Below are 23,856 nucleotides of genomic sequence, written 5' to 3'. Positions count from 1 at the left end.
CGACCCTGGACTACATTTCCCAGGAGGCGGCGCGGCGCGGCGCGGCGATCGAGAGCCCAAAAGCCCGCGCCCGCGGGGCGGTAACTCTGTGGCGCGTTCCGGGCTCTGGGATTCGGCTGGGTGTGTTCCGCTCTCTGGCAGGCGAGAGGCCGCGGGACTCCGCGCTGCGGCCGTAAGCCCCTCTCGGAGCTGAGCCGAACGAGGCGGGCGGCGACCGGGCCGCGGCATGGCCGCGAACGTGAGTGTCTACTGGTTCGCCGGCCACACCCAGGGCTCCCCGTCTCCCGGCCCCCTCTCCCCGCGGGCGCGCCGCGGCCCCCTGCCCGGTGACCCCCTCCCTCTCGCGCCCGTATCCGGGCCTTCTGGCAGCTGAGCCGTCTGTCCGTCTCTCCCAGCCCGGCGGGACTCCTTGGGGCGCGCGGTGGCGGGGACCGGGCCTCGGGACGTGTGGCTCCGGCTCCCCGCAGCTCCTCCTTTTGTTCCCAGTTCTCGCTTGGGCCCTCGGATTTCTCCCATGTAAGGATCTTGAGGGCTGGACGGGGCCGCAGAGAAGGGGCCAGTCCACTGGGGCGGTGGCGAAGCCGATCCGCCCGGGCGGAGCTGTTCCGCGACGCACTGTCCGGGCGGGCGGTGAGCTCCCCGCCCCAGGGGGGTATGTAAACCCCGGCTGTGATGCTGCAAAGGGGCGTGGGCTAGGTTGGGAGCGGAGGAGTTAGGACGACGGGGAGAAAGGGGCATTTCCCTACGACCGGGCCCTCGGCCTCCTAGCATGGATTTGGTTGCAGAGGCCCTGGCCGAAGGTGGTGCCCCTGGAACGGCTGCTGGCTGCTTCTCTTTGCAGCCAGCCTTATCTCAGGAATCTTTCTATTTAAGCCCAACATTCATTCAACAAACAGAGGGGCACCTCCCGCCAGGGTGCTGGGCGTGGGAGGAGCTGGTGATTCACACTCCCCTCCTCTGTGAAAGTGTGTGTGGAGCCAGCTCGCAGCCCTGCCAGCCCAGGCACTCCCTTCCTCCCTCCTGCTGTGGTGGAGCGTCTAGCCACTCTCCCCTGGTCTGTTACGCGCTCTTTTCAGGCCCCTCCTCTGTCCCCAAGCCTCCTCTCTGCCTCCCACACCCCCTGAGAAGCCAGGGCTTGTGTCTCCCACATCCTGGATTAGAGTTGTCTGGGAGGCCGAGAAGCCTTAAATGGTGCACCTAGAGGTGGTCCGTGAGACGCAGGGTCCACTGCCGGGAGAGACCCAGCCTGTGGCAGGACACGGGCCTGCCACCATACCGCCACCACCATATCTTACAGATGGGGAACTTCCCCGGCAGGGGAAGGCACTTGCCCAGGGTCTCACAGCCAGCTTGGCAGGTCATGGGAAGGTGTGGGGCAGGTTTTGGAGTCAGGCTGACCTGGGGGAAAATGCAGATTCTTCCTCAGTTGTGTGGCCTTAATCTCTTGGGATTTTTGTTTCCTCATGGGAGCAGTTACTGTGAAGTTTAAGGGAGACTGTGCTTAGCATAGTGTCTGGGGCATAGTAGGTACTTAATACATAAAAAGGAAAACAGTTTGTCTTCAGTCCTGGTGGGCAGAGATCTTGGATACATTGGGTCCTGACCTTTGCCAAGGAATGTAGATGAATTAGGGGTCCCTCTGCTGCCAAACCTTTGTTGCTTCACCCAGCAGTGGGGTGCACATTTACAGGGGCCACCAGGCCCTGTGAGGAAGAAAGATCTAAAGATGGTGGGGTGGAGCAGGTAGGCCACAAGATTATTAATCACTGTAAAATCTGTCCAGTGGTGGGGTTACTGTTACCATCTCCACTTTATAAATGAGTAAACAGGATCAGAGAGGTAGAGCAGCTTACCCAGTGTTACACAGCAAGTGATTTTCAGGGCCTGTGTGTCAACCCGTGTTCCCACCACTCACTGCTCATTGATTCGAAGCCTGGAGTAGGGGAGTGGGCAGGGAGGAAATCTCCATGACCATCCATGTTTACTGGGCATTTGGTCCAGAATGTGGGCCAGGTGTGTCATGCCACTCTGCACGCTTGCCAGCCTGAGGGGCACCTTCTTCTCTTAAGGCCATCTTTGAACCCCTTATCTTGATGTTGGCTCCTAGCTGTGTGCTGAGGGGAGGCCCAGGAGGAAGCCAGGCCTTCCAGCCATCGACTTGGGGACTGCACTGGCTGTAGCGGGACTGGCTTTTCCTGTCCTGCCTGCCTGCCTGCAGCGAGCTCCCAAGGAGTGAGGAACGCAGTCCAGAGCAGAGTGGTAGCAGAGTGGCCTCCAGTCTGCCCAGATTTGAATCCTAAGTCCATCTCTTAGAGGCTGTGTAATCTGGACTGGTGTTGTAACTGCTGAGCTTCTGTTTTCCCATCTGCGAAATGGGGTCGTGATAGCGCCCACCTCCTTGGGCTTGTCCGTGTCTGGTCTGTGATAGACTGGAGTGTTTGCCATTGTCATCATGATGGTGGTTGATGGTCACCTACCTGCCTGCAGCAAATTGCTCCACTAATGTTTCCAAATGGCCTGGAAAGTCAAGACCATTTCTGAACGCAATGGACATCTGGGCCCTGGCAGGCCTGGGCTGGTGGCATTCAGCGACAGTCAGAGAACATGGCACCAGCTTCGTTTAAGCAGAGACTGACTTGACTCTCCTCTTACTCCCCAGTGCCAGGATGGGCTAGCTTACCCTGAGTGCTCATCTGGGAACCGCTTACATCTTTGTGGCTTTTGTCAGCTCAGCCCAGCCCAGCCTTGGTATCAGTGATGGAGAAAGCTGACTGCATTCCCACCAGCCAGCACTGGCATGGGGCTCCCTGTGCCCTGGGCACTGAGCATCCAGTAATTATGTTCTCTGGTTCTTACCACAACCCTATGTACTGGATTATTATCCCCATTTTACCCATGAGGAAGTGCCGGGCACAGAGGGGTTAAATCGCTTGCCCAAGGTCTCATAGCTGCTGTGTAGCAGAGCCTGCGTTCAAACCCAGCCTGCTGGCTCCAGAGTCCTGCTTTGGATGATGACACTCTGGGTCAGCAGCGGACACGCTAAACTGTGCTTTGTTACCGGCTGGACAAAGCCTGACCCACTGACTCTGGAGTTTGCAGCCTACCGTGACCCACCTAGAGCTGCCTAGCTGCCCTCCTCTCCTCCCCATGCCCTCCACAACCCAGCCAGGGCAGAGAGGCCGCTGTTCCCCCTGCTGGGGATGCCCTCACCCCAGGGTCCGCCTCTGAGAGCCCACTCAAAATGCCCCCTCCTTCAGGGGGCCTGCGTTGACCCTCCCAGCTGGAAGGGGTCACTCCTTTAACCCTGGATCTACACTGGTGCCCTCTCACCAGGCACTCAGCAAGGCCTGGCACTGTTAGTCGCCCTGACTGAATGGCCCTAAAGCCTCTCACCCCTACATTCTCACCCCTATGAGGCCTGGCACTGCCCTAAGGAAACTCAGCCTCTATTCGTTGAACTGAATTAGAAATATATCTCTAATAACCTGTTTGTAAAACAATTTGCTAGTTTCTTAAAAAACATGCATCTTCCCTATGATCCATCAGTTCCACTCCTAGGTATGTACCTAATGCCCAGGGGAAATGAAAACACATGTTTCCATGAAGACTCTGACAAAGATTCAATTAACAGTCAAGAAGAAAAAAAGTTAATTCTATTTGAGCCAAACAGGATTATAACCCAGGAGATAGACTCTCAGAAGCTCTGAGAACTGTTCCACATGTTAGAAGTCAAAGGCACACACTGCAATGAGAAGCCCATGCACCGCAACGAAGAGTAGCCCCCACTCGCCGCAACTAGAGAAAGCTCGCACATAGCAATGAAGACCCAACGCAGCCAAAAAAAAACAAAAAAAGTCAACCTCCTCCCAAGGCTGTGTATACTGACTCAAGTCTCAAGTGCCATCCCCAGCCCACCCCACTCCCCACCCTCGTCATTGTATCCCATTATCCTGTAGTATGTTCTTCGTTGCACTTACCATTATATAAATGTATGTTACATATTTTAAAAAAAAAGTCAAAGGCACAGTCATGTACATTTTCAAATCAAAGGATCGAACATCAAAATGACGTACTGATATTTTATATGAAGTTCATCAAAGACACATTGTCCAGTAGGCACGTACAAAGGAGCAGTAAATCACCATGACTGCCTGCAGAGCTGAGAAAGAACACTTCTTTTAAGAAGTTGCATTGCTAGCATCAGAAGAAAGGAAAAAAAATAATCTTTACAGTCGAGCAGGTGCTCCTGTCTTTGAGAAGGTGTGGTCAGTGTAATGCAGATGCAGACTGCACGTTAGGGAGGGAGAGAAGAGGCCGAAACGCACACAGAGAATTTTATGCTTAAATTTTCATGTCCTGCCTTCAAATATAAGTTTCATTTCATCATTTTCCCCCTTTTGATCATTAATCTTTTGGTAGAATACATTAGGTGATCAAATATTTGGTCCCTCGGGGTTGGTGATTGCTTACCTGCCCTGCATCCTGTCCCTTGATGACAGATCTGAATAGCCTGGTTCTTTCTTTCTTTTTAGGGGGTTAGGCTAGTAAAATGCTTGGCAAGGACTGATGGTCAATTGTCCAATAGGACGTATGCCAGTTTTACCCTGCATATGCGTTGTGCATACCTATTATATAGAACTACAGATATGATCAATAGTGTCAAGTCATTAGACATCGTTATTTTAGTTGGAGTTTTTTTTTTTTTTTTTTTTGGCTGCGTTGGGTCTTTGTTACTGCGTGTGAGCTTTCTCTAGTTGTGGCGAGCGGGGGTTACTCTTCGTTGTGGTGGGCGGGCTTCACATTGTGGTGGCTTCTCGTTGCGGAGCACGGGCTCTAGGCGTGCGGGCTTCAGTAGTTGCAGCATGCGGGCTCAGTAGGTGTGGCACGTGGGCCCTAGAGCGCAGGCTCAGTAGTTGTGGCGCACGGGCTTAGTTGCTCCGTGGCGTGTGGGATCTTCCCAGACCAGGGATTGAACCTGTGTCCCCTGCATTGGCAGGCGGATTCTCAACCACTGCGCCACCAGGGAAGTCCCTGGAGTTTTGAATATACAAGAGGCACAAGAGATTATTACTCTGTAAATGAAATCAATAAAGCCAACGACAATAAGAAAGTCACAAGTGGAGCTTTAAGCCATGAATCCACAGAGTTGAGCCATTTCCCTGAGATTTCACCTGGACTGGGAAGGGGATCCTTCAGTGCGGAAATTGTACTTGGTATGTGAGCTGTTAGATGAGTTGTATTAGAGGACTCATCCTGTATGGAAATGCAGCATTTAATCTGGGTTATAGCACAAGCTTCTCCTTGCAGGGTGGTGTTAAAAATCAAGAGCTATTCGATTTTGCAACATCACTTTCCCATTGTAGAAACTTCAGAATTGAGTAAATTAATCCTGTGGAGTAAACAAACATAGAGGTGTATGCTGATGGGGAAACATTTTATAGATTATACGTTTTCTAAGGCAGCACTGTTACCTAATACTACATGGGCTAAGGAACTTAGGGATGTCTGTTGGGCTGCAATGCTGCTTGCAGTCTCTTTGGCTGTATGACCAATGGTGCCTGATGATTTCTGAGCGTACCTCTGTTTACATATATTCCTGCCCTAGGACTCAAGATTCCCAAAAGACTTTGCCATCAGATATCTTGATATCCTGCTAACATGGATCTCTTGACTCTGTCATGGAGAGAGAAAGGAGGTTCATCTGCCTCACTGTATAGACAGTGAGGTAACATAATGCCCAACAAACATAAGCCTTTTACCTGCCAGCTGTTAAGACATTTATGTGCCCATCCTTGGGTAGGTGTGTCAATTCCAATACCATAGAAGAAGATAAAACCTGGGGATGTAAGTGTTCCCTCCCAGAGAGCTCTCATGAATAGCTGCATCGATTGGAAGTTTCCCTAACACGGTATTAAACCACGGTCGTTCTTGCAGGCTTTCCAAAAGCTGTCTATATGGTATTTGACTTGGGGGAGTTGCGGGCACAAGTTACTTGTGTTTTTCTCTTCAAGACATTTGTAAGTTAAGTAAGAGATGGAGCTCGGGGTGGGGATGGCTGGGGTGTGGGTACTAGCGTAAGTTGTGTCTGGTCCCTAAGGGCTGAGGGTAGTATAGTGTCAGACAAGGCATGGACACATTAGTACATTAGAAAATTTGGACCTGAAAGGTTAGGCCAGAGGGAGGTTGATCTAAGTAAGTGGTAACATTGGGAACATCTGAAAAGTCAATGACAGGAGTTATGAGTGCCTGTGTCGGCCTTGTGTTGCCTGAAGAGTTGGATGACAGATCCAACGATCGGTTAAATTTGCCTCCAGTAGCTATACTTTGCAATAGCTGTACTAAGGAATTTTCCTTCCATCTTAAACTCTGGGGCAAAAGCATAGCTAGAAGTAAAACAGTAACTGTCAATTTTGACAGACATTTGGTAAATAGTACAATTGAACTGGTAGGATGGGTCTTACAGGCCTGGTCTGGACTCTTGGGTCAGCTGTCTGCTGCTGTTGTCCCCTCGTCCTAGCTTGGTGGTGCTCGTCTTAGTTGAAACAGGGTGTTAGAAACAGGGGTCGAAGTCCATTTAGGTGGAGGGGCCTTTTTTAAAATGAGAGACGTGAATCCATGAATTAATGTCTTTCGGTTTGGCTGAGCATGGATTAGTTAACAATAACAGATAAGGTTCTTTCCCTTGTGGCTGCAAAGAATCATTTATTTGATGTCCTTTCCAATAAACAAAATGACTAGGTTATAATCCATGATCTGTAGGGTTTTCTGGGAGCTCGCTATAGAAAGAGTGAGTTACCAATTGTTTTGTAAGTGCCTCAGTGAGACCCTGACAATAATGTAATGTTTCCCTTGAACCACCATGGGGGCAAGTTTCCAAGAATACTGTTTTCCCCAGAAACCGTTTTCTCAGGCGCACAGTGAGTTACAGGGGGTGCATGCTGGAGGGATGGCCGTTGTGCTCCAGACACTAGGTGGTTTTTTTTCAATCAGGTCTAGACCATATTTCTGTGGTGGGGTCAGAATTCCCCTTTTTGTGGCCATATTTGTTTCTCTTCTTTGGTGGCAATTTCTTGAGCCTGTAGAAGGAAATCTTCTACTGGGTTAGCAGGGTTAACTGAGAACAGTGGCCGTTCTGGAGGCTGGATAGGATGAGTGTTTAAAGCTGCCTCATGGGCGGGGGCATCAGCGAGCTGATTTCCTCTAGTTTCCGTACTGTCGGATTTGGAATGCCTGGCGTAGGTGAAAACTGAAAATTATTGAAAATTACTGTTTCAAGAATCGCTAACCGTTTTGGCAGTCGTGTAACAATAACTCTGCAACCTGTTTTCCATTTTTTTATTAGGTTGTCCTGAAGAGCTTAAAAACCTCATTGTTTCTATAACATTCCAAAGTCATGTGTCACTCCAGAGGCATGGTGACTGTCAGTATAAATGTGTGTTACCTGGTCTTTAGTTAGAGTTAAGGCAGTTAATTCAGCTCGTGCTGACTTTGTTCCTGGTAAGTAAACGTTTTCAGTTATGTCTACTGTGGGCGTTACTGCCTATCCAGCGCTGTAATGTCCGTGCTCATCCCGTAAGTAGGACCATCTATAAATTAATTTAGATCAGCATTATCGATATGGGCTTCCTGGAAGCGAGAAGATAATTGGTTAACAAAATGCAGTCATGGTTGTTTTCTTCCTGTGGTGCTGGAAGCAGAGTTGCAGGGTTAAGGTTATTACATGGAACCAAGGTAGCATAAAGCAACGATACTTCATAGGAAGCTAGCTGGCTTATAGAATAGTGCTGAGGGTGGTGAGAGTTTAGAAGAAACTCACCTGAGTTTGGGACATAAATAGTTAAAGGAGACCCCATTACTGTTTCTTCAGTGGCTTTATGTGAGAGCCGTGGCTGAAATAGCCCTCATACAAGGAGGAAATCCTTTTGCTACCGAGTCTAATTTAATTTGGGAGCATAACAGCAAGTCATCTACATACATTTTTGTAAAAGCATCTGTTATTGTGTAGGCATAACTGTGTATAAATGACAGAAGACTTAAAAGCATGGTTAAAGACCTGATTACAGTGTAGTTATCAAGGAAATTTGGCAATTTCTGTGGCATACAACATTTTAAGATACTGTAAATCATGACTGACAACATACCAGGACATTTCAAATTTTAGGAACTTCATATAATTTCTAGACTATTTATAGTAATATATTTAGCCATATAATATAACCTAACAAGATTTATCATTACTCATTTGACAATGTTTCCCATGTAATTTAACATACCACATGAGCCTAATTAGTTTAATATTTCTCTTTGAGCTATTTAGGGGCCTTCTGAAGCTTCCCAAAGTTAGCTGGAGGCCAAAAGAACTTCATTTAGAATCTGATTTGAGGAAGTTTGTGAACGATATCAAGAGGTTTTAAATGTTTGGCTAAGTAGAATCATAAGTCACTGTGAAACAACATTTATTCACTTAACCAAAGTGATAATAAAAGATTTCAAAAGCAAATACAGAAAGTTACAGCAGATTACTTAAGAGGTAAAGAAACTTTACAGTTATCAAAAGCAGATCAATATTTCAGGAAAACTTTGTCCTCTTAACAGAAAAAAACAAACTCTAGTTTTCACCATTTCACCTTTAATATTAAATTTCATTTGTTTAATTAAATTCAATCTGATCTTAGTAAGTCCTGGCCATGCATAAAACTCTTTTCTCAGGGTTCCCTTTTTAAAATTAATTTTTAGAAATGTATGCCACTTTATAGTTCAGTCTTCCAACAAAGCACAGAATATATTTACTAGTAGTCTCAAACATATTTAATCTCTCTGTAATAAGAGATCAAAGTAGGTAAACATAGACTTCTTTAGCAATTAATGTTTCAGTATTTCTTATTAAGAAAATTATCTAGACATTCAGTGAATTCCATCATTTGACTTAATTTGGCAGAACACTAAAGTTTCAAGTCACCAAAAATCTGGAGAAACTGTTTTTAGGTAGACATACCATAAAACAAAATTATTCTTAAAGAATTCACCCCGAAACTTATTTATTACTTATGAAAATATTATCATACCAAGTTAATTTTCTTGTTGACAAATTTTATAACAGAGATAACATGAGCTTATTAACTTTCAGTAAACCTAGGTACAGTTAAAGTATTACACTTAATGTTTGACTCTAAAGACATGTCTGTATTAATTAAACCATTAATTCTGACTCGTTTTCATTCATTAAAGATTAATCCTAGATTATGTGATCCTTTAAAAATTCGGGCTAGTTTAATTACATTTAGAAATATTTGATTTGTACGCATTTACTTTTAAGTCAATTAAGTAAACCTCTTTTACCAGTTAATGTTGATAATACCATTTGGAGTTAGAGACGGATCATACATACGTACAGACATGCACATATCCAGCCAGACACGGGCAGAAGTCTCCTGGTTTTCCTGCTTGAGTTTCACAACGGCCTCCTCTTTGCACACACTGTGCTCTGCCCGCCCCCTTCTTTTTTCCAGTTTTAGAGTCTATTAAGCCAAGGTTGTAGACTCAGGCAATGTGGGCTGTGTTTACATTTCAGGGACATGATAAGAATTGTAACTTGAGGCTTTCTCCTAGGAATACTTTTGTTCTCTCAGGGTCAGAATTTTGAAAAGATGTTTTCTCAAGCCAGCTTTCTCTACAGCGTTGGAATGTCAGAAGAGCTCCATCCTGGCCATTTAAGAGTTAAGATAAGTGTTTGCAAAAGCATTGGTTTCTTCATGAGGCCAGCCAGAGTGGCTGCCCATGAGGGGGCTGTTCGGCCTTTGAGCACGGTTTCCCATTATTAATTTGGCAGCCCAATTCAGATAGGATCTGAACAACTTTCTGAGGGCGGTGTGATGGATCGAATGTGTGTCTGTCTCCCTAAGGGGTTCCCCTTGGGTCAGCTTGACTCTCAAGCTTCTTGGCTTCTCCCTCCACAGTCTAAAACCACCGTGGATGCTCAGAGCGCAGGGTGATCAGCCTTTATGATGCGCACCTGGCGAGCAGAACTTACTCGGTGGTTGTGCTGGGACTCCCTGTGCGACCGATGCACGTTAAGAGACTTGATCCTCAGACACTTCCCCCAGGTTCTCAGTCGCCTGAGAACGGCTCGTGGCTGGAAGGAGCAAGTGTCCCTTTACTTCGGAGCTGAGCATGCTCAGTCTCTCATTTCACTAGCAGTTTGTTCAGACCATGTATACATAATCTTTCCAATTTAAGTCAATTTTTAAAAGAGACCAGTGAACCCCGTTCACTCCAAAGCTCCTCCAAGGTCCCTGCCTAGGAGATGTTCCAGTACCCCCTTAGGACTCCAAGTCCCAAGAAAAACAGCTCAAGTAAAACTCAGGATGTCATTTAAAGCAGTGCTGTCCAGGTACCAGGAGAACCCACCAAAGTGCCTGAGGAGTATGGAGGAGTGGGGCTCCAAGGGCCTGTGCTGGCACCAAGCACCCGTTTGGGGTGGACTCCAGGTGTCCTCTGCTGGCTGGCTCTGATATCCCACCACCTATGCCAAGCACATGTCCACTAAAATTCAACTAACAATCAAGTGACAAGAAAAAAGGGCATTTTATTTGAGCCAAACAGGATTATAGAATTAAACAGGATTATATAGAATTAAAACTCAATAAAAACTGAGTATAAATAGGACTTCCCTGGTGGCCCAGTGGTTAAGAATCCGCCTGCCAATGCAGGGGACACAGGTTCGAACCCTGGTCCAGGAAGATCCCACATGCCGCGGAGCAACTAAGCCCGTGTGCCACAACTACTGAGCCTGTGCTCTACAGCCCGCAAGCCACAACTACTGAGCCCACGAGCCACAACTACTGAAGCCCTTGCACCTAGAGCCTACGCTCCGCAACAAGAGAAGCCACCGCAATGAGAAGCCTGCGCACCACAATGAAGAGTAGCCCCCGCTCGCCGCAACTAGAGAAAGCCTGCACGCAGCAACGAAGACCCAGTGCAGCCAAAAAAAAAAAAAAAAAAAAAACAGTATAAATAAATAGCGAAATTCAATTTATTTTTTGAAAACCAATTTTCTTTTTTTTTTATGTTTTTTTTCAGTATTCCAGTATGAGTAACAGGAAAGAACATGTCAGAACTACAACCAAGTCCCAGCCAGGCTTCCTGGAGCGGCTGAGCGAGACCTCGGGTGGAATGTTTGTGGGGCTCATGACCTTCCTGCTTTCCTTCTACTTAATTTTTACCAATGAGGTATGATGTTTGGGGTCCTTCTGTGCAGAACGAGGGTCCCTGCAGTGTCAGGGAGCAAAGGCTGTGAATTCGGAGGCTGGATATGGTAATAAGGGTCTAGATTTTATGGGGGCAGGAGCTGAATTAATCAGAGTTTTTCTTTTGTGACCCCCCTCAGGACTGATGTAAGCAGGAGGGGGAGTGGATCTGTTCACACGCTTGCAATCCTGGGTAGCATCAGTTTCAGGCATGGTTGCCTCCAGGCGTTCATGCTGGGTCACTAGGAATCTCCATTTCTCCATCTCTTGCCCATTTTTCTCTGTTGTGGACGTTTCTTTGGCAGGCTCTTCCTTTGTGGTGGCAAAGGTGGCCCGGTAACTCCAGGGTCACATCCAAGCAGCTTAGCAACCCGAGGGAAAAGAGGAACCATCTCTTTCTAAATCAGTTTAGCAAAAGTCGCAGGGAGATCTCTCAGTGGCCTCAGTCCTCTCTCTGAACCGCTGCCTGTGGCCAGTGGACACAGGATGTGATTGCCGAGGCCTGGGTCACATGATTTGAACAGGCGTGCGATCGCCCCAAGTGAAGCAGGAGTGGAGGGGAGGAGGAGGCAGAGAAAAATGGGGGAGGGGTGCAGGGCAGAAGGAGTAGCAGCTCTTCCCGGCACGGGCGGTGCTGAGATGGGTGCTGGGTGGCCTTCCTGGGAGAGCGCACGTCCTGGGTTCTTCTTGCCCAGGGCAGAGGGCACAGCTGTGTCCAGCGGTTGAAATCCTCACCCCCCGCTGTGCACAGGGCCGCACAGTGAAGATGGCGACCTTGCTGGCTGAGGGACTCTCGCTGGTGGTGACCCCCGACAGCATCCACAGTGTGGCTCCGGAGAATGAGGGGAGGCTGGTGCACATCCGCGGGGCCCTGCGGACGTCCAAGGTAGGCTTGGCGGTGGTTGCTGACCCGGGGAGGCCGGGGCACGTCACAGGATATTGTCTGATGGAGGATTTGAAAGCATGGGCCTTGGAGACGGGGACACTTGGTGTGACTCCTGCTGTATCGCTCAGCAGCCGTGTGGACCCATCTTTCCTGAGTCTCGGTGTCTTCCTCTGTCAAATGGGGAGAATAATTGTAACAGACCAGGAGCCGGTTCTGAAGATTGGGCGGATTCAGTAGCTACCCTCCCGGCACAGTCTCTGGCCCAAGGCAAGAGCCTCACAAAGAGGCGCTTTAACAGTGATGATGGGTTTGTGTGTCTGGTGCCAGGTCTCCTGTCTGAACACCCGACACGCTGCGTGGGCACTGCGCCCTTGGGCCGAGCAGCCTGAGCTCTGCGCGCGCGGCTCGTGTCACAGGCTTGCAGGTTCAGCACTCCGGACGGGCAGCTTCCCTCGTCTCCCCATGCGAGCAGCCGCGGAGTTCTCTGTGCTCTTCTGCCCTCTGGACCTGTTTCTCCTCCAGCCCATCTTCCCCCGAGCCGGGCATTCTTGTCCTTTATTTTTCTTGTTTGTTTGATTCTATCTGAAGCTCTTGTCTGATCCAAACTACGGGGTCCACCTCCCGGCTGTGAAGCTGCGGCGGCACGTGGAGATGTACCAATGGGTGGAAACCGAGGAGTCCAGGTGAGGGGCCGGCGGGTGAAGAGTTGGCTGGGGCTGAAGGAGGCGTGGGGATTAGGGTGACGTGCAGGTGGCGCTCACTTTGACACTTCTGAAATTTAAAGTATAAAATCTTCCTATCGGAGAAATGTCCAATTATCCCCCAATTACTGGCTGATGGTCTTGTTTGGAGGTGGCAGGAATCTCCTGCAGAGGGGCTCGGAGGAGAAAGCGGGCTTGGTTAGCTCCCTTCCGGGGAAGTTGTCCAGGGCTGCCCCAGCTTGGGCTCAGACGGAGCTGTGCCAAGTTGTGTCCCATCTTCTCTTCCATGGCGTGCGGGGGGGCGGGGGGGTGCTCCTGGGTCACGTCCTATCAGATCTAACAGGAGCCCCAGGCAGGCTCTCATCGACCACACGTACTATGAGTGAGGGTGGAGAGGGGACTCGGGGAGCCCAGGTGGCTCAGTCTGGGGCGGGGCAGCGCAGCCTCAGGGGCCTCCACGGGGCTGTCGCAGAGCAGAGGGTGCAGGCAGATCGCTGAGCCCACGGGGCACGGCGGGGACACAAGCCAGGGGAGGCCGGTTTCAGCTCAGGATGAGAAAGCTCTTTTCTCTAGTGAGCGCCTGTGAGGCCTGGAGCTGGCTGTTTGCCAGGGAGCAGCCTTTTTCTGGGCTGGTGTGGACCAAGCCTGCTTCGTCTGGGGAGCCTGACCTGGGAGCCCCGAGGTTGCTTCCAGCCGGAGATGCTTAGAGATGGGGATGCCTCGGGAGTGATGGGCTGACTCTGGTGCTGCCTGTGCTTTCCCTGCAGGGAGTACACCGAGGACGGGCAGGTGAAGACAGAGAGGAGGTACTCCTACAGTGAGTACCGGGCCCCGGGCCTGCGGGCGGACAGGGCACCTCCCTGCACACCTGTGGTCTCTGTCCTCACCAAGCATCAGGCTCCCCGGGTGCTGGTCCTCAGAGCCCTGCCCTCCCATCCATCCAGCGAGGCTCCAGTAGCCGCCCTTTTGGCCCCCGAGTGGTCGCAGGCTTGGATAAGAGGACGTGGGGCCAGTGGGCCTCAAACCTGAGGTTTACCATGGTTTCTGTGTTGTTCCATCTGCCTGAAACAGACACTGAATGGAGGTCGGAAATCGTGAACAGCAGAAACTTTGACCGAGAGATTGGCCACAAAAACCCCAGGTGAGAGCTGGGTCCCCAGGCCTGAGCGTAGCCTGGTTGGCCACTAGCAGGTACCCAGCCTCAGCTTCCTCATCTGAGTAATGGAATTGAGTTGCTTCTGTCTCGTGAGCTGATGAAAATGTGGGACAGGGTTCCGAGGTCAAGTCCTGTGCTGGGCACCAGGAACACAGAGGCGAGACCTGACACCCCTGGCCCCAGGCGACCTCCCCTCAAACAGGTCACGGGTATAAGGCTGGACTGAGTGCCTGGAGGGGTCGTCAGCGGTTGGCGTGGATGGGAGGACAGTCAGCAGGGGTTTTCAGGAGGCAGCAGCGTCTGACCCGGCCCTGCGGGGGTTCCGGCAGAGGAAGGTTAGCTCAGGGCAGGGATGGGGGTGGCGAGACAGGCGTGACGCTGGGCTGGGCCAGGGAGGGCCTTGAATGTGCGCGGTGGGGTTTGGGTGCTAGCCGGGCTGGGAAGGGTCAGGAGGGTGTGAAGTCCGTGGAAGGGCCATCTGGAGGCTGGGGGGCAGGATGGGACACGCTGGCAGGGGTCCAGGCAAGAGGGTAGGAAGCTCTGGGGGACGGGAGGCCGCAGGAGGCTGCTCCTTCCGGGCAGAGGCTGAGGCAGGGGAGGGGAAAGACCAGACTGTGGGGCTGGGCTGGACGTGCAGGAGCCCTCTGCGCTGGGACCCTGCCCAGCACAGCCCACAGGGGCCCAAGCAGCGCCTGCCCGGCGCCCTCCTTCACCAGCAGCTCCCCCTCTCCCACAGTGCGATGGCCGTGGAGTCATTCACCGCAGCAGCCCCCTTCGTCCAGATCGGCAGGTTTTTCCTCTCGGCGGGTGAGTCTCAGGCCCCTTTCGATGAGCCAGCATCGACCCGGGGCCCTGCACTTCCACCTGGCCGCCTCCCAGGAGCCGGGGCCCTAGCACTCAGCCCTCAGATGCTTCAAGGGGTCCCCCGCTGCCCTGGGCATGGGGTCAGCCGGCGCTTTTCCAGCATCATACTTTGGGCCGAGGCCAAAGGGCAGGTGTGTCCCCAGGAGGTGGGGAACCACGTAGAAGCCCTCCTGAAACCCATACCAGGGAGCAGCTGCCAGGTGCTGCGTCCTTATCGGGCTGACCAGGCAGAGCTGAGAGCCCTTCCTTGGCAGCCCTGGAGCCGGCAGCGCAGAGAAGGCCCCAGGGCTCCACTTGTGAGCCCCAGTGGCGCCCAGCCCTGTGCCCGGGGGGGTGCGGTTCATCACAGGCCCCGGAGGGACTCTAAAGAGAGGCTTGCGAGGGACAGGGTGGCACCCCTAGCCACAGAAACTCCCGGGGCTCAGTCCCTGCGTCTCAGTCCCTGAGCCTGACCCAGGAAGGACGGAGAGAAGACACTTAGGTGGCAGATAGCCGGCGGGACGGGGGAGAGACTGCGTGAGCCAGGGCCTGGCTTGTCTGCTGTCTGCTCTGGCGCTCAGCTGGTGCCAGCCATGCCAGCCAGCCCCAGCCTCGTGCTGTTGCTGCAGCAGGGAAGCCAGGCCTGGACACAGATGACCAGACCCAAGGTGGAGTGGCTGCCAGGCTAAGGCCCTTCCAGAGCTGTGGTCACTCTGACTGATGGGGAAGAGGGGATAGGGAAGGCTTCCTGGAGGAGCTGAAGACTGAAGGGGGCTGGCATTGTGGAAGGATGGAGTCGGAGGAGGGACTCTGGGTGGGAGACAGCGTGTGTGGACACCCCGGGTGTGTGGGGTCCCCGGGGGGCGAGCCAGGAGGTGGCCACGTGGCTGGGCTTGTGAGGGTGCTTGGAAAGGCCGTCCGGCTGAGGGTTTGCAGCCAGGAGCTGCAGTGGACTCAGCACTGTTTCTAACTGCCCACCTCTCTCAGGCCTCATCGACAAAGTGGACAACTTTAAGCCACTGAGCCTGTCCAAGCTGGAGGACCCACACGTGGACATCATTCGCCGGGGGGACTATTTCTACCACAGTGAAAACCCCAAGTACCCTGAGGTACCCAGCGGGCTTGGGCGCTCAGATGGCAGAGGTCAGGGCCCCAGAGTCCCGCCCCCGACAGCGCGCGGGACTCAGAGCCCAGCTTCAGACTCTGGTCCGGTTCCGGTGAATCACAGCTACACTCGCCCAGTGAAATTGGAGGGGAGAGGCTTTCCGGGCGATGGGGCCACCTGGGCAAGGGCGGAGGTCGTGGGAGTGGGGCGCGCCGTGGCCCCAGCTGATGGCTCCTGCCTCCCTCACTTGCTTCTCTTCCACCCCAGGTCGGAGACCTGCGCGTCTCGTTTTCCTACGCAGGGCTGAGCGGCGATGACCCCGACCTGGGCCCAGCTCACATGGTAATCAGCTCCCCGGGCCGACTCAGGGGGTCCTTCCTGGGCGCAGACGCTGGGGCCCAAGCGAGGGCTGTGGGCGCCCCACCACCACCCTTGTACACACGTGCCCTGTGCACGTCCATGGGCCCCAGGCTGAGGGCGCGGTGCTAGGGGTCTCGCAGCTGGGCCCGATGAGGTTCTTCCAATCGCGTGCAGCCCCTCTGGCCCCAGCCCCGGCTTCTGCTCTGTAGAGACTCGGTCCCACGTTCCTGACCCCGTCACCCCGGCCCTAGCCCCTGCTCGGCCCTGACACGCGCTTCTGCCCGGGGTCCTCCCCGGAGCTCCGGATTGAGTGGCGAAGCGGGAGCTGCCGTCCCCCGGGCCGACGTGGAGGCAGAGGCTCGGGGTGGCGTGGGTGTCCCCGCTCGCTGCCTCATTGGCACACGGTGAGGAGAGGAGCTGGGCCCGTGGGGGGTGGCCCCTCAGCTCTAAGCCTGAGTTCTCTGACCAGGTCACCGTGATTGCCCAGCAGCGGGGTGACCACCTGGTCCCATACTCCACCAAGTCCGGGGACACCTTGCTGCTCCTGCACCACGGGGACATCTCAGCAGAGGTGAGTGGCCCCTGTGCACCTGTGCTCTGCCCTCCAGTGGCATGTCACAGACTGCCACCATGGAGGCAGACCCAGGCCCCGAGGCGAGAGAAAGCTGTAGAAGGGGTTAGGTCTCCCTGTGTGTGCAGCCCGTGTCCCCGAAGCGGGGAGCAGTGGGCAGAGCCCCTGCAGCCTGGTGTGAGGGGCAGACGCTGAGCCCACAGACATGGAGACAGCAACCTCCTGTGGCAGTGGGCAGCAGGGGACATTTCTGCTGAGTCCCAAGTGAAGAGAAGGGGCCAGTCAGTCGTGCTGGCAGGCCAGGGCCCTCCTTGTCGGGGCCAGGACGCCGGGTGGCCCTACCCAGGGAGGGGCGGGCAGAGGCCCGTGAAGGCTGAGTGTGAGCTGGGGTGAAGGGGTTGAGCCGCGCGGCCCCAGGACCAGGCGAGTGAGGGCGGGCGCTTCCAGAGAGACCAGGGCACCCACCCCATCTGTAAAACGGGGTCATGCCTCACCCAAGCCCCGAGGAGAAGGGGTGCAAAGATGTGCCGTTAGTTCAGTGCCTGCTTTAGAAGTTAGCCTCTCCTCTCCGGGCAGGAAATCCTTCTCTTTAGCAGAAAGTGCGCTTGCATGTTGTTGATGAGCACAGTGTATCCGTGGAGGGCCGTTCTGAACCTGCCCTCTCAACCCATAAGGGTTTGGAAGGTTAAGGTAGTGGGCAGGTGGCAGGGCTTAGCTGTGACCTTTTGACCCGCTTATTGGGCGTTCAGCTGTCGTCCCCTCCCTTTGGCCCCCAGTCCAGGCGGCGCTAGGCTGTGCCTTCTCCTTCTTGAGCTTGGGACGAGGGTGTGGTCAGGCTGCGGCCCAGGAGCCAGTTACCAACCTCAGGGCAGGGCTGGCCCCTCCCAGCCTGGCGACTGTGAGTCACCCTTTCTCAGGCAGCTTTCAGGGCCCCAGGGAGTTTCTAGAATCAGGAGGCCCAGCCCAGGCCTCTGTCCCGGGGCTCCAGCCTCCCGCAGGTGGGGCCCCGGTCTCAGAACTGCCTCCCAGAGAGGAGTGCTGGGGCTCGTGGCTTGACGCCACGTGGGGACAGATGACCCCCGGAAGGCGCTGCTGCGGCAGGAGGGTCAGGTTTATTGGGTGAGACGCTGGGCTGGCAGCTCTTGGAGGAGGCGGGCTGTGATCTGAGGGCCCAAACCTGCCTGCTCTGTGCTGCTAGGTGGGCGAGGCACGTAGGCCCGGGTGGTGCCCTTTCCTCCCTCTGGAGGAAAACGCAGTGGCTCCTGGGTCAGCCCGGGCCCTTCGGCTCTAGCCCTGCCGACTGGGTAGGCTGGTGACCCCCCGGAGCTGAGACGTGACGGCCCCTCCCCACTTGTCCTGCAGGAGGTGTTTCGTCGAGAACAGAAGAGCAACTCCATGAAGACGTGGGGCCTGCGGGCGGCTGGCTGGGTAGCCATGTTTGTGGGCCTCAACCTCATGACGCGGATCCTCTACACTCTGGGTAGGTGGGGAGAGACGGGGCCTCCTTGGCCCCTGCCACCGCCACTCTCCCTTCCAGCCTGGTGGGGTGCACTCAGCCCATCCTGCGCCCCCAAGGCTTTGGGACGAGTGAGCAGGGGAAGCAGCATGCGGGTTAGGATGCTTCCGGAGTAAGAGCGGGCGGATGCCGACCCCCGAGGCTGCGGGTTTCCCCGCTCTGTCCACCCGCCCATCCCCTCAGCCCTTCACCCCTTCATCGCACAGCCGAATAGCCGTGCTGAGGAGGCTGGCCGGCCGTGCCAGGCCTGAACAGAGCTCTGGATTCCTTTCCTGGCCCGGCTTCGGTTTCCTCACACCTAATTTGCAGAGTTCTGTGAAATGTTTGGCAAATAGGAAACACTCAGGAACTGTTACGCTTCACCCGCACCCCAAATCCTGGGCTAGACTTGGCACGGCTGCTGGCAAGTCTGGAGCGCAAGGGAGAGCATGCCGGGCTGCCCATGGCCCGAGGTTGGCCCGCTTGAGCCCCAGAGCTGCCCAAGCGGCCCAGCCTGGCTCAGGAGGACCGAGTGCCCGGGGTGCTTGAGTGCTGGGCCTTGGCTGCTCTCCAGGAGGCTGGGGCTTCTCGGGGGATGCCCCGTCCAGTCAGATGGTTCTGTCCACCGTCTCTGGGCCCGGAGACCCGTCCCCCGCTTACCCTCTCCAGCTGGGGAGAGTCTGGCTGCAGCACACGCAGACTGTCAGATCATTTTACAGCTGGGAAAACTGATGTGAAGGGAAAGGAAGGCTGCTTCCTATGGGCAGCTGAACTGTGCCCAGAAAGGCAGCCGCGTCTTGGGCACAATCGCTAGGTCCCTCGTGGCTGTGACCTTGGACAGGCTGTTTCCCTCTCAGAGCCCAGTTCCACCATCGTCAAGTTTGTCTCAGAGGGCCCTCCTTTGACTCTCCGACTGGTTCTGTCCACACTGGAAGGCTGATCCTCCAGAGTCAGAACAGACATGAGAGCACAGAGGGACAGTGCAGGGGACGGACTCAGGGAGCTGCAGCGCAGGGCGCCCGTTCACACCTCCACTCCTGTGATGAGCACTTTCCGAGTGCCTGCTGTACGGAGGACGCTGCTCCGGGCCCCGGAGGCCACGCAGCCAACAGGACGGACAAGGTCCCTGTCCTCTCGGGGCTTAGTGCAGAGACTAAGACCTGAGGCTCTGCACTCAGACAGTCTTTTTTTTTTAATTTAATTTTATTTATTTATTCTTGGCTGCGTTGGGTCTTTGTTGCTGCACGTGGGCTTTCTCTAGTCGCGGTGAGCGGGGGCTACTCTTCACTGCAGTGCGCGGGCTTCTCATTGCGGTGGCTTCTCTTGTTGCAGAGCACGGGCTCTAGGCTCGCAGGCTTTGGTAGTTGTGGCACGCGGGCTGAGTAGTTTTGGCTCACGGGCTCTAGAGCGCAGGCTCAGTAGTTGTGGCGCACGGGCTTAGTTGCTCTGAGGCATGTAGGATCTTCCCGGACCAGGGCTCGAACCCGTGTCCCCTGCATTGGCAGGCGGATTCTTAACCGCTGCACCACCAGGGAAGTCCCACTCAGACAGTCTTAAGTTTAAATCCTGGTTATGCCACCTTCAAGCTGTAAGTTTAACTCCCAGGCCTCAGTGATCTTGTGGGTGAACTGAGGTTAAGAGCAGTACCGGCCTATGCCGTGGAGCAACTAAGCCTGTGTGCCACAACTACTGAGCCTGCGCTCTAGAGCCCATGTGCCACAGCTGCTGAGCCCGCGTGCCACAACTTCTGAAGCCTGTGTGCCTTGAGCCCGTGCTCTGCAACAAGAGCAGCCACTGCAGTGAGAAGCCCGCGAAGCCCGTGCACTGCAACAAAGAGTAGCCCCCACTCGCCGCAACTAGAGAAAGCCTGTGCGCAGCAACGAAGACCCAACGCAGCCAAAAATAAATTAATTAATTAAAAAAAAAAATGTTTAAAAAAAAAGAACAGTACCAGGCTTACAGGGTGGGCGGGGTGTGGTGCGACGCATGGTCCCACAGTCAGTGCCCAAACGTGACGCGTGCTTGTGGGGGCCGAGTGGGGGCCCTGCCGTCATGGCAGACACCTGGGCCGGCCGTGCAGACCCAGCGGCACCAGATCCCTGGCCCATGGGAACTGAGTGCAGACCCCCCCCTCAGTGGACGATGGCTATGGAACGCCTGCCTGCAGAGGCCAGGAGGCCAAGGACGGGTAATTCCACAAGGGTTGACGGATCCGAGACTGTATCACGTTGGGCGGTAGACTGCAGGGTCCTCGAGGTGGGCGGCTCGGGCCCGTTGAGTCCCCTCAGCCCCTCCGTGGAGCTGGGCGCACAGGTAACTGGTAACGGCTTGGGTGACCGAACAGGCCCCTCCAGGAAGGGCTGAGGGGGCTTTGGCCCCGCCTGCTTTGTGAGGGGCAGCAGCCAGGTGCTCGCCACCGTCCCGGGAGAGTCTGTTCTGCCCTCAGCACACGAGGCCTCAGAGCACGACCACGCGCCCTGCCTGGGGCTGGGACGGGCTGCAGTCGGGGGCAGGGCTCCTCCTCGTGTGACCTCCCAGCTCCCTCAGGCCACATGCCCCCCACCGCTTCCTCTTCCTCCCCACCTGGTCCAGAGACAGGCTGCTGGCTGGCGAGGCGGGGAGAACAGCAGAGCACGGGGGCCTGGGAAGCCTCACTACCTCTCTCTCCCCCACAGTGGACTGGTTCCCCGTCTTCCGAGACCTGGTCAACATTGGCTTGAAGGCCTTTGCCTTCTGCGTGGCCACCTCGCTGACCTTGCTGACCGTGGCCGCTGGCTGGCTCTTCTACCGGCCCCTGTGGGCGCTTGTCATCAGCTGCCTGGCCCTGGTGCCCATCATCATTGCTCGGACACGGGTACCGGCCAAAAAGCTGGAGTGAGCCGGGGCTCCGGCACCCACTGGACACTGCCTGTGCCTCGGGACCCAGGTCATCCCCTCCCCCAAACCCACGTCGGTCTTGGATTCCGCACGTGCCCCACTCAGGTGGCAGTTTTGGCAGTGCGCATGGGTGTCAGGTTGGCGTCCATCAGTTAGCACTTCGCACCCCTTCTTGCCAGCAGGCAGCTTTGGTGGCAGGAGGCGGCTCCTGTCCGGCAGCATGACACGCGCCCTCCTGCTTGTTTCCTTTCCTTCTCTTGGGGCCGTGCGGCCACTCGCGTGTTTCATTTAGCTGATGTCTGCCGCGGTGGACACTCAGACCTGGGGACAGGCTCCACCACAGCCACCGCCGTGCCCATGTCCCAGGACAGGGCGGCAGGGGCGCCACAAACCCACTCTGCGCATGGAGCTTGATTCGGTACTTAAGAGAACCAGGGGGTGTGGTGATGAGGAAGGTGGACGTTTGTTGGGCTTTGCACGCACGTTACCATTTGGCAGAATCTTTGTGGCGTGTAGGACCCCTACAGGCCTGGTTGTTTCTTGCCACTTCATTTCTCTGCACGTAGGTCCCCGACCTGCCCTAAGAGGGGGCGGTTTCAAGTCAGATCTAGAAAACAAACACCTCCTGAATGATTTACGTCTCAGACTGTTACAGAAAAACCCCCTTTCATCTGTCAGTTGAAGGTAGTTCAGAGCACAGAAAGTTCAGTGGGGCTGTTACTTACCTGGTTGAGAAAGTTACCTGTCGGTATTCTGGGTCCCTGAGAAGCTTTTCAAAGCTTCAGGTGCTTTGAAACCAGTGTTAGCAAAAGGCTCGTTTTCCCTCTGGGAGGAGATTGAGGTCTCTATCATGGAGAGAAAGGCATTTCCTTTCATCCTCTGGCATCAAAACCCAGATTTTCTTGAAGATGATTTAGAGTTTTTAGTCAGTTATCCTAAGTGGGCTCCTTCGTGGTGACACCCCACCCACCAACCAAAATCAGGCATCAGAGGCTGCAGATTTGAAAGCTCTCTGGCCTGGCTCTGTTCATCACAGGTGTGCTTTTGACATTAGCATCTGGGCCTCAAGTGGCTGCTTCTGGGTGATTTATGTGTTCAGTGTCCGCAGCTTTATTCCTAAATCAAATCTACCCATGCTTATTTAATTCACAGAGTTTAAGTTTCCCAACTACTCTCAACACCCTTTGAAAGATAAAGTATGTTGTAACATTGATGTCTTAAAAGACTTGTGTGTCCTTTATCTTTCAAGTATTTGGAAATTGTTGTGTTTTGCTGGGAGTGGCTGCTTTAGTGGAGTAAGTATTTGGTAGCTGAATAGGGCTTAGAACTTCTGAAACTCAAGAGCTAATAATCTCTCTCGTTGTTCTGGGCATTTGTGGTATAAACTGAGATTTTTCATGTTCAAACCAGCCAGCCCCAGCGATGAGTTATCTGGGTTTAAGGACTGAAAGAAATAGTGTTCACTGTTGCTTGTTAAGTGAACAGTTTCTTCGATCTCTCAACTCTTAAAGATGCTTTTGGAAAGCACAGTGACGAGATGATGGCTAAATACAAAATCCTTGATATTTGGTTTGTATAATATTTTTCTGGTACAGATTTTAAATTACTGCCAATTTCAGGTGTTCTTAAAGACCAAAATCATGTTAAGAAATATTTCAAGCCTTCGGGAAATCATGATGAAACTTGTATTATCTTTGTATTTTTGATAAAAATTCAAAATAAATTTCTAAATATCTTTTGATACAGGAACTTGCCATTATCCCTTTTTTTTTTTTTGCATTCTGTCTGAAATTTCTGTCTGAAAGAATTCAGCCATAGAATTTATTAAGAACCCTATGAATTTTTGGAACTTAGGTTCTAAATTGCTTTCAATTTTTTTGAGAAGGCACCTCAATATCTCTAGCACTTAGAGACCTACTCTGGTTTGTGTGGACTTAAGAGCGGCTCCCACCTTTGCCGGTCTTCAGATCGTTCTCAGAGGTGGGAGGGAGCCAGCGGGACCCGGCACAAAAGGCATCCCGCATCTGCCGCTGATGAGCTGTGTGACGCTAGGCATGGCAGTGACCTGAGCCTCAGCTTCCTCATCTGTGACACGGGGACAGTGCCTCTCTACGCAGTGAGATAAAGCCCACGAGCGCCTGAAGAAGTGGGCGGCCGCGAAGTGTCCACCCTGCAATTTGAACTTTTCCCTTGTTACTGGATTTGAAGCAGGTGAGTGGTAACTTTTCAAAACCTGAGGTTTCACTCCATTTCCAAGATGCATCCTAGGAGCTGCTATCTGCCTGAAGAACCAGTTATTCCTGCAGAGACGGGGCAGTGCTCTTGACTCAACTCCTAGAAAACAAGGTGCTCACCTCCAGGAGGGTGAGAGCCAGCTCTGGTGCACGAAGTGCCAGACCAGGCGGTTTCCATGGCAACCCCCATGTGTTTCACAACAGGAGCCTGCCTGCCAGTTCTTGCTGCATGAGTCACACCCCAAGTGTTTTGTTTGTTTCCCTTGGATAAAACTGACTCACATTTTTTTTAATGGCTCCTGTCAAAGATTAAGTCATATCTCCTGGATTAAACATAGAAAGAAAAAAATTCCATGTGTGTAATGGTAAGTTCCCAGCCTGT

At 53.5% G+C, this 23,856-nt stretch overlaps 1 protein-coding gene across 1 annotated transcript; it reads left to right on the top strand.

Annotated features, from left to right (window-relative positions):
* The first annotated feature begins 33 nt into the window (after positions 1 to 33).
* On the top strand, positions 34 to 22,985 carry TMEM43 (transmembrane protein 43). The gene is made up of 12 exons (XM_082413490.1): positions 34 to 238; positions 11,080 to 11,229; positions 11,998 to 12,132; positions 12,721 to 12,815; positions 13,601 to 13,650; positions 13,905 to 13,974; positions 14,726 to 14,796; positions 15,820 to 15,941; positions 16,205 to 16,279; positions 16,767 to 16,868; positions 18,231 to 18,348; positions 21,039 to 22,985. Exons 1-12 carry the CDS (start codon positions 227 to 229, stop codon positions 21,239 to 21,241), a joined length of 1,203 nt encoding a protein of 400 aa, XP_082269616.1. The 5' UTR covers positions 34 to 226; the 3' UTR covers positions 21,242 to 22,985.
* The last annotated feature ends 871 nt before the right edge of the window (positions 22,986 to 23,856 follow it).

This window comes from Balaenoptera physalus, assembly GCF_965194825.1.
Source record: "Balaenoptera physalus genome assembly, chromosome: 11".
Taxonomy (NCBI): domain Eukaryota; kingdom Metazoa; phylum Chordata; class Mammalia; order Artiodactyla; family Balaenopteridae; genus Balaenoptera; species Balaenoptera physalus.
Note: the sequence above shows the minus strand (reverse complement) of the source record. Positions and strands in the feature narration are given on the sequence as shown.